Source organism: Sciurus vulgaris (genome assembly GCF_902686455.1).
Source record: "Sciurus vulgaris genome assembly, chromosome: 3".
Taxonomy (NCBI): Eukaryota; Metazoa; Chordata; class Mammalia; order Rodentia; family Sciuridae; genus Sciurus; species Sciurus vulgaris.
Genome location: NC_136463.1, coordinates 6,918,678 through 6,928,050, shown reverse-complemented (window position 1 = coordinate 6,928,050; position 9,373 = coordinate 6,918,678). Strand labels below are relative to the sequence as shown.

At 50.2% G+C, this 9,373-nt stretch overlaps 1 protein-coding gene across 3 annotated transcripts; it reads left to right on the top strand.

The window, feature by feature from the left end:
• The first annotated feature begins 833 nt into the window (after positions 1–833).
• Positions 834–5,416, top strand: RPL38 (ribosomal protein L38). Of its 3 annotated transcripts, none has more exons than XM_079131123.1 (5): positions 834–903; positions 1,101–1,137; positions 1,278–1,338; positions 4,891–5,013; positions 5,345–5,416. In XM_079131123.1, the coding sequence occupies exons 2-5, from the start codon at positions 1,135–1,137 to the stop codon at positions 5,368–5,370; spliced, it is 213 nt and encodes a 70-aa protein (XP_078987249.1). In that variant the 5' UTR covers positions 834–903; positions 1,101–1,134; the 3' UTR covers positions 5,371–5,416. The 3 variants fall into 3 exon arrangements, with proteins under 3 accessions (XP_078987249.1, XP_078987250.1, XP_078987251.1); XM_079131124.1 differs by having other exon boundaries at positions 842–933; XM_079131125.1 differs by having other exon boundaries at positions 847–919.
• Positions 5,417–9,373: the final 3,957 nt, after the last annotated feature.

Below are 9,373 nucleotides of genomic sequence, written 5' to 3'. Positions count from 1 at the left end.
TAATAAAATGTGGACATTTGTAGAATGGTTGAAGATAAAGTAAAAGCGGAACATAAAAATACAATTGATCGCCACGGGTTTCCCAGAGCTTATCTTAAAAGTTACATAAGAGCCAAGAATAACTGTGCTGAGGAAGTTAATACCGGGAGGGCATTGGGGCCAGGAGCACCTGCCTTCCTGTGCAGCCTGCATGTCTCCCAGCCTCCTGAAGAGGAGGTGGTGGAGATGGGAACTGGGTTGGGGCATCTGGCCAGGAAGGATTCAAGTCCTAGCTAGGCAGGAAGTCTCAGGTAGCAATAAGGGAGACTTTTCCTGTGACACAGGAGGTGGTAGGGGAATTGCAGCTATTGAAAGTAGTAACTTCTTATGTACACCCGTTCATAAAGGAATGGGAACCAGTGAAAGGGAAGGCACCACTGGCTAGAAGACAACAGGTTTCCCCCAAAGACACACAATGGAACGTGAGGAATCCCTACAAGAGGTGCTCAAGGTACACAGGAGGATTTTTTTTCCCATTAAAGGAAGAATTATCTGCATATATGACCAATGCACAGGTCTAATGAATCTCAAATAAAACCTAGGAAAGTCAAGCTGGGGTCTGGGGAACTTTGGGGTAAGAAGGTGGAATGGAAGAAGTGTGAAGAGGGAACGGGATGTGGAGGACAGAGGAGTAGGAGGAAGGAAGGAAGGAGCCAGGTCGGCAGCCAGAGCGGTCCATTACTTCATGGAGCTGCACTACTAACCTATACCAGCAGGGGGCACGGCAGCTGAAATAGAAAGGGCGAACGCATACTTCTGGACCCTTTGCAGACACCGTACGCAGGTTCCTCCGTTGGGAGGGTTTAACTCCCCGGAAACGGAAGGCTCGCTCTTTTCCGTTTCTCTCGGTTCTCGGCGTTAGCTGTGAGTGTTCCTGTCTGTGCGTGGGGAGAGGTGATAATCCGGGGCCATCCACAGCCGGGTGGACTGTGGGGAGCCCAGCTGGCGCCGGGGGCGCGGGAGCGGGAGGCGGGAGTGCGATGGAGCCGGTATTTCGGGTAGGGAGGGGAAGCGGGGGTCGCGGCCCGCGCCCGGTTAACGCCGAGCACTGTTTCCCGCAGGTGTCGGCCCGCGCCGCCTGCGTGCCTCGTCGCCATGGTGAGTACGGCCCGTGCGGGTCACCTTTCCGGGGAGGCGCGCGGGGCCCCGGGGCGAGGGCTGGTGGGCTTGACCGTCTCTGGAGAGGGTCAGTCCCTGCAGCTTATTTTCCATTCATTCTTTTTTTTTTTTCTTTGCAGCCACGGAAAATTGAGGAAATCAAAGATTTTCTGCTCACAGCCAGGCGAAAGGATGCCAAATGTAAGTGGTCGCCCTGCAGCGCGAGTCGAGCGCACGGGCGGTGGCCTTTGGGCCCAGCGGGCCGGGTTGGGCCCCTCAATGCGGGACTGCCTGTCGTGCGTCCCCTGAGAAATACCAGTGTGAACGGAGCTCCTAGGGCCGGCGAGGCCCCATAACCTCAGAAGAGGTGCAAGTTCGAGGCCAGCCCGAGCAACTCGGCGAGACCCTCACTCAAAATAAAAAGCAAAAAACAAAGCAGAGGATGTAACTCACTGGTAGAGAACCTCCCTGGGTTCAGTCCCCACTGTCCAAAAAAAAAGCTGTTTTTGTTTTGTTGTGTTTGGAGTAGGTTATCTGAACAGGATCATTGTCACACGAAAGTCTTGGGCATCCGCAAACATGGAGGTCAGCATTAGGTATCCTTTTCCCTCCAACTGTGGGCTAGGTACATTTCCGGGTCACAGTGAGCTTTACTATTAAGTAGGTAAGCATCTATCTGTGTCACTTTCATGGCTTGTAAATAAAGGGAAAGGTCAAAGTCATTAAAAAAAAAAAAAAAAAAAAGATTCCACTAGGCATAGTGTTGCATGCCTGTAATCCCAGCAGCTCAGGGGCCTGAGGCAGGAAGATCACAAGTTCAAAATCAGCCTCAGCAACTTAGCTTGACCCTGAGCAACTTGATGAGGCTTTGTCTCTGAATAAAATAGAAAAAAGGCCTGGGATGTGACTCAACCGTTATGTGCTCCTGGGTTCAATCCCTGGTGCCAAAAGGGAGGGGGACAAATTTTCTGTTATGCTAGCTCCTACTACCCATGTATTCTCATTTTTTACACTGAATTTGGTGGGCAGGGTGCTTATATTGTCTTTCTTAAAGGACATTTGGGGATATGTGCTTAATACAAGATAGAATTTCTACCTTGTGTTATTTTAACCTGGAGTCTTTTTTTTTCTGCCACATGAAAAGCCCCAGAAGACAAAACTAACTTTCCCTCTCAAAGATTTATCTTACAAAGAACCGGGTACTTGGCAGAGGAGCAGTACTGACTGGTGTGCTAAGGCGAACTGAATATAGGCATCTGTGAGGCTGTCAGTGGTCGACCCAGAAAGTGATAGGGAGCCTTCCAGCAGGCTGGAAGCTGGGGAGGGAGCGTCATGTGTGCGACCCTTGTACTAAGACAGGCTGTTGCCTTTCATCCTCTGGTTCTGTGAAGTGTGGTGCTTGTGGGAACAAGTGTCTGGTGGGAAGGAAGCCCCCCTGCCCCTGATGGGGACAGCAGGTGATGGAGTACTTGTTTTGCAGTTGGTCATGCTATAAAGAGGCAATTGTCTGGTCAGTTTTAGGTCTAACTGTGCGGTTTGTCACTGTTCCCAACAAGGTTAGCACAATACCGTACCCTTTCCTTCTTTTTAAAGCAGGCTCTTTCTGAGTTTCTGTCTCTGAAGGTTGGTGGATGGATCAAATCAGAAGGCACATTAAGTTCCTTAACAGGGGCTTTGATACCAAATTCATTGGATTCATTTGGGGATGTGTTTGGAAACCTGAATTTAGATGGGGGTCTTGGTCCTCTGGGCATGATAAGGTGTTTTGATGAATAAACCAATTTTTTAAATTGTAACACACATAAAGTTTGTCATCTTAGTCACTAGATACATGGTGCATTGGCATAGCACATTTACATTGTTGAGCAACTAGTACCAGCACCCCGAACTCTCTTCATCTTGCAAAACTGGAACTCCATCTGACACTACCCGCCACGCTCTCAGCCCCTGGCCACCACCATTCTTTTCTGTCCCTGGATTTTGGCTACTCTTGGTCTCTTATATTAGTGGAACCTTTGCTTTTTGACTGGCATATTTAACTTAGCATCGTACCCTCAAGATTCATCTGTGTTGTGTGTGTCAAATTGTCCTGTTTCGAGGCTAAATTTCCTACTGTATGCATCTATCACATCTTTGTCTCTGTTCTTCTGTTGATGGACTTTGCTGCCACATTTTGGCTGCTGTGAACATGTGTGCAGATATTTCTTCTGTCGTTCTCTTCATATCTTTTGGATTTATATCCAGAAATGGAATTGCTGCATTGATTGTATGGTGTGGTAATGCTAAGTTAGTATTTTTAAGAGATCCATGTATCATAAATGGTGTTCAGCTAGACTTGGTGGCATGTACCTGTAGTCCCAGCAACTTGGCAAGACCCTGCCTCAAGATAAAAAAAAAGACTGAGGATGTGACTAGTGGTTCACAGCAGTACCTCTGGGTTCAGTCCCCAGTACCAAAAATAATTAACAAATAAATTAGTTAATAAATGAAAAGAAATGGTGTTCAGCTTAGTTTTCAAGAGTGGAGCAGCTGCAGGGCAGCGCAGTGTACTTTATATGGGCATGCTGAAATAGGATCGCTTGGATGGGCATACAAGTGTGAGTCAAGGCAAGCAAACCAGTGCCTGGGGCAGGCTCTGAGCCACAGTGCACCTGCTCCCTTGAGGTGCCCCTTGCTCAATTACTGGCAGAAGTGGAGTCGCAGGACTGTGAGAGCAAGTTCATCTTGTGCTACTTCCATGAGTCCTAGTGCTGTGCCCTTGTGTCTAGTGAGGTACTTGGGTTGAAGCACCAGGCACTTCACTGCTTTTATAACAGAGTTGTTGGAAGTGTGTAAGTGGTTTCTAAGAAAGTTGGAACAAGGGAATTGGACAAGGACATGAAGTGGCTAACTTCCTCATGGGAAGTTGTTATCTTCAGCAACCAGATGGTGGAAATGTGTTGATACTTTACATAACCAGACTGCTTATAAAAATTTCAGACTCTGTCCCTTTGAATTTGAGGTGCAGTTGAGGCTCTTATCTAATCTGTGATCCCCAAGATAGAATTTAGCAACAAAGAACCCAGAAAATAGGCAGGAACCATCATGGACTGGGGTATCCTGAAGGAGGAGCTCCATGTTAATGTGAGCAGAGAACTGATTACCAGGAGGAAGCCCTAGAGAGTTCTGGATCCTAGCAGATGATCCATCTCCTTACTTTATCAACTGTTTTTATCTGTTTTAAGTAACGATAAATCAGGTCAATATAAAATGTTCTACAATGTGTTCAGTGTGCCAGATAAACTTACATTTAGCTGGGCGCAGTGGCACATGGCTGAAACCCAGTGGCTCGGGAGGCTGAGGCAGAAGGATTGCAAGTTCAGAACCAGCCTCAGCAAAAGTGAGGCACTAAGCAACTCATTGAGACCCTGTCTAAATAAAACACTGAATAGTGCTGGGGGTGTGGCTCAGTGGTCAAGTGCCCCCAAGTTCTTTGGTACCAAAAAACAAACAAAACCCGTTTTAAATATAGATGAATTAGTTAAAATTGAGAGAGGTCCCAGCTCTTAAGTGTTAATAGAGGGGAAATGTAGGCTTCTGATGCCATATTTTGATCTTGGGGGCAAAAGGACAGTACAGGGAGATGGGACCATGCCTGGCTCTTGCAGTGATGCGGTCCCTAAGTGCCACTCGCTTCGTAAGCGTGAAGCACATGAACCCTGAGGCATCTGTTTTATGCGATCGATTTAAGTACTGATCTGGTCTCCCTGGCAGCTGTCAAGATCAAGAAAAACAAGGATAATGTGAAGTTTAAAGTTCGATGCAGCAGATACCTTTATACCTTGGTCATCACAGACAAGGAGAAGGCAGAGAAGCTGAAGCAGTCCCTGCCCCCAGGTGAGTTAGCCTGACAGACCGCCAAGAGCGCGAGGGTTCCTGTGCTGCCGATGTGTGATCTCGGTGTCTGCGCCTGCCCTTAGCAGTGTGGGGAATAGTTGCCGTTCTCCAGGGGCGCCCAGTGCTCGAAATGGTGTCCTCAGCCAGAGGAGTGCACAGCTGATCCCCACTTGGCTGGGAAAGCAATCAGTTCAGTCTAAGGGGATGTTTTTGTTGGATACTAGCTTGATTTTCACCAAAACCTCCCTAAGAGCTCTCTTAGGTGGAGTACGAAATCACGGCAGACAGCAGTAACACAAGATGACTGGCTTTTATTTCTCTTTCCCTCTAGGTTTGGCAGTGAAGGAACTGAAGTGAACCATGCAGGCCGATTTGAACTGCATTAAACGTTCAGAAGTCTTGAGCCTCCTTTGTCTCTGAGCATGGGGAGGAAGTGCTGCTGGGCGGGCCGTGCGCTGGGTGTGGGTGATGGATCTGGCTTGTGTCTCCTGGCCCCCCACGTCTAGGGCTGGATCTCCATGGACAAATAAAGCCAGACTTAGTGTAGCCTAAGTTTGAAACTAAGTAGAGGTAGGCAGGGCTCTACCTCAGTGGTAGAGCACTTGGCCTGGGTCCCTTCCCAGCCCCACAAAAAAGAGATGTAGGGAGGCCACAGTGGGAACACGGGCCAGATACCTATGGAGTAAACCAGTCAGGACTTCAAAGTGGTTTAAGTAGAATGAGCTTAAAATTAAATGAAGATTAAAGGGAGGAGTTGCTGGCACTTTCCTTGGCAGATGGCTGCAAGCTAGGCCATCCCCTCGGTGTATGCTAGAGGTGGGTGGCCTTACAGCTTTCCCCGACCCTGTGGAGAGATTCTGGGATGCAAAGGTAGCAGAAGATTAGTTTTTCAGTGTCACTTGCATGATATGGTGGGGTTGAAAGTGAGATGATGGCAGGAGGACAATTTAGATGGGCTCAGAATCACAGTAGGCTAGCATGAAGTGGCAGGAATAGAGAGCATCCAGCAAATGGGAACGTGGAGAGACCTGGGAGTGGAAGGCTGATCTCAATCCAGGTGACATTCAGAGGAAGGGATTGGGTTTGGGGGAGGAGGGGGACATCAGTGGGACTTCAGCAGGTCCAGAAGGAGGCAAATCCTACCTGAGAGGGCCAGCCAGGCTAAATTCTTTGGGTATGAGATCTTTGTCCTGCCACTTCTGACTTGCATGGTTTTGAGAAGTGACTTTGTTTCCTGAAATAGAAAGTAGCCATATTACCTTTCTTTGTCACTCCTGAACTCAGTTGAATGAGCTCATCTATGAAAGTGTTTGAACTTGCCAGCACTTTATACTAGCAACAGTGGGTCGTGTTGGGGCAGGCCACACGATGGCGCCACACCACAGCAAATGAACAGCTGTAGTTCCTGGGAAACTCGAGGTCCGTGTTCAAGTAAACACCTAAGATTATTTTCTAGCTCTTTTAAAAAGTGTGGTATACAGTGTGCTTGGTTTTGTATTTTAAATGTGTAAGCAAGCAGGTTGTGAAACTAAGCACCAGTCTATTTGTAGAACTTGTTGGGCCTCATGAATTGATTAAAGGGCATGAGTTTTGTTTACTCCAGGAGAGGGTGGCAGATGTGGCACCATCACAGTTTCAGTCTTCCCCATTCTTTAAACATTTAGGATTCCCAAGGGGGAGTGGGAGTTTACCAGTTGGGCTCTCTTTGTCCCCAGCACATTGTACAGAGACTCGTCCCAGCTCCTAGGAGACAACCCCTGCAGGGATTTGTCTGGCCGCCTTGTCCAGAGAAGGCATCCTTTCATGTGGTGCTTCTGGCTTGTGCTGTAGTCACTTGGGATGCTTAACCCAAGTGATCAGGGTTAACTCCAGAGATTCTGATTGGGTTGGTGTGTTCCCAAGCCTGGGGCAGCCAGGGTTGCCACTGCTTTGTGAGGCTGAACAGTTGTAGAGGGCACCTGGAGGCTGCTTCAGAGCTGGCAGGATGGCGGGGCTCTTGTGTAACTGGGAGGCCCCTTCCTGGTGGGCCTCTGCTTCCAAGCAGCACCCAGCTGTGGCATCTCCCTGAGGGAGAGCCTGCAGTTTACTTCTCAGTGCCCCTGCAGGCCCTCTTCCTCTCCTGGCTGCTTCTGACCCAGGCCCTGCTCTGGGGCTCCCCTGCACCAGGTCTTCAGGTGAACACCCACTGTCCAAGAGGCAGATAGGTGCTTCCCGTTTGTGATCTGGTGAAAGGCCCTCCTTTCCTAAGGCACTACACTGGTCAGAGCTGTGACTAGTTTCTAAGAAGAATGACATCCTTTAACTCAATAGGACATGGACTGGTGCTGAGCAGCTTTAGCCTTGAGTGCCTGCCCTGGGGAGGAGCGCCCGTGGGAAGGTGTGCAGTGGGTTGCAGGGGACGTAGGCTGCTGCTGTATGATGTGCCCACTGAGGGCGTGAGCTGCAAAGGGTCCCTGGGAAACCGCTTGTGCCCATCTTTATCTTTCTCAGCAGCCAGCACCTGTGGGGCTGTATGTGATCTGGCCCTTCCCACCAGCTGCTGCTTTTTCTTTTGTCTTAACTATAAGTACTTATTTTCTGGTGAGATTTTTTTTTAATTTTTTCAGGCATAATTTATATACAGTGAGATTCACCCCTTTGTGTCCAGATCCATGCATTTTGATAGACCTTTACAGTTCAGTTGTGTGACCACTACACTTGGTCCAGAGAATGTTTCCATCACCCTGGAAGTCCCTCCTACCCAGGCTCTGGCAAGCAGCCACATGTGTGATCCAAGCCCTGTCCCTTCTGTCCCCAGCACCCACTCTGGGTTTTCACTTGACTGATATCCCCTTCTTCAGCCCTGACCTCAAAGTCCCACTCCTGCCACTCAGAAGCCTCCCCCAAGGACACCCCAGTTAACTCCCATCATCCCTCAACTCATCCCACTCCAGTTATGCAAGAAACATCCGAGGAGCAAACTCCATTCTGCCTCTACATTCCTACAGGGCCTTTCAGACCTGTGTCACCTCCCTTCCTAGACTAAACACCATGTGGACAGGAACGGGTGTTTTATTAATCAGCAAGCCCCTAGAATAGGGAAGGTGTCCTTAAAAATGCAGAGTTGGTGAAAGAAACCCCTAGGAGAAGACAGTGTTCCCCAGCCTCCTGCTCCCCTCTGGCCTCAGCCTTGGGCATGTGTGTGAGACGGCAGCTGACCCAGCAGAGAGGCCTCAACGACAGGGCTTGCTCTTTTGGCCCAGGATCTTGGATAGAGCAGGCAGGGGCTGTAGACTGCTCCCTCTAGCTGCCATGCAGTCCCCAAGGGGAAAATGCAGGAGTCCTTTGTGTTGCCTTGAGTCTCCTTTCTCACCTGTATGGCTAATCACCCCCAGGCTGGCTGCCTCTAACCAATCCCCAACCTGACACAACCCTTTTCTCCACTCAGACCTCTGTGGGTCCCTACCTGCCCTTCGCCTGCCTCCAGCCTGAGCACCTTGCTCACCAGGCTGTTTGCATTCAGTCTGGTGATCTGTAGGTGTGCGAAGGACTGAAGACCAAGGGCCCACGGCTTTGCTGGGGGTGGCTGCCCCACCTTTTCCAATTTCCCCCAAAGCACCCTTTAAGGCATATGCCTTCCTGTGCATACGGTGGTCCACACCACAAGGCACAGTACACAAGTGGCAATGGCTTCTGTCTGCTTGGCTCACTGATGCAGCTGTAGGTCAAGTGCTGCTGATGCTCTTCATCCCTTCCTGGGTGCCCATTGCTCCCTCCCTTCCCTCTAGACAGCCCAAAGTGCCCTTGTTCTGGGAAGCCGGCCCTGTCCCTCCTGCCGGGAAGGAGCAAAACTTCTCAGTTCCCCAAACTCCTTCCTCAGGGCAGCTAGCTGCTCTCAAGGTGGCTGGGGAAGTGGGGGGCGGGGGGGGGGGGGTTGCAGGAGGACAGGAACGGAGTCATTTCTCTGAGTCGCCATGGTTTGCACTATAGGTGGGTCAATAAATGATTGAGAGTGAATTTAAAATGAGTGACCCAGGGACTGGGTCATCCTGCCCCCAATTGCAGTTTACCCACCCCCTGATAAGTCCTTGGAACTGCCCCCCAGCCTCTCAGGCACGGACAGCTAGCCGCACTGGACAGCTCACAAGCTGATTTGATTTTAAGTCACTAATAAGAGACGCAGGGACTGAGACTGAAATGCACTTCTTCCACCTCTTGCACCCGTAGGGGCAAAAAGGATTCCCAGCCCAGAAGGGGACAGCTGGTTTGGGGGCTCAACCTTTGGGAGCCCGAGAGCGGGTTCAGGCCTGGGCTGGGGCGGGCCGGGCCGGGGCGGGGCCGGGGCGGGGCCGGGGCCGAGGCCGGGGCGGGGCCGACGCGC

What these genes read in the sequence shown, in the direction of transcription:
- RPL38 (XM_079131123.1), top strand. An exon ending in CAGGCGAAAGGATGCCAAAT is followed by an intron (nt 1,339 to 4,890) that starts GTAAGTGGTCGC and finishes TCTCCCTGGCAG; the next exon opens with CTGTCAAGATCAAGAAAAAC. An exon ending in GAAGCAGTCCCTGCCCCCAG is followed by an intron (nt 5,014 to 5,344) that starts GTGAGTTAGCCT and finishes CTTTCCCTCTAG; the next exon opens with GTTTGGCAGTGAAGGAACTG.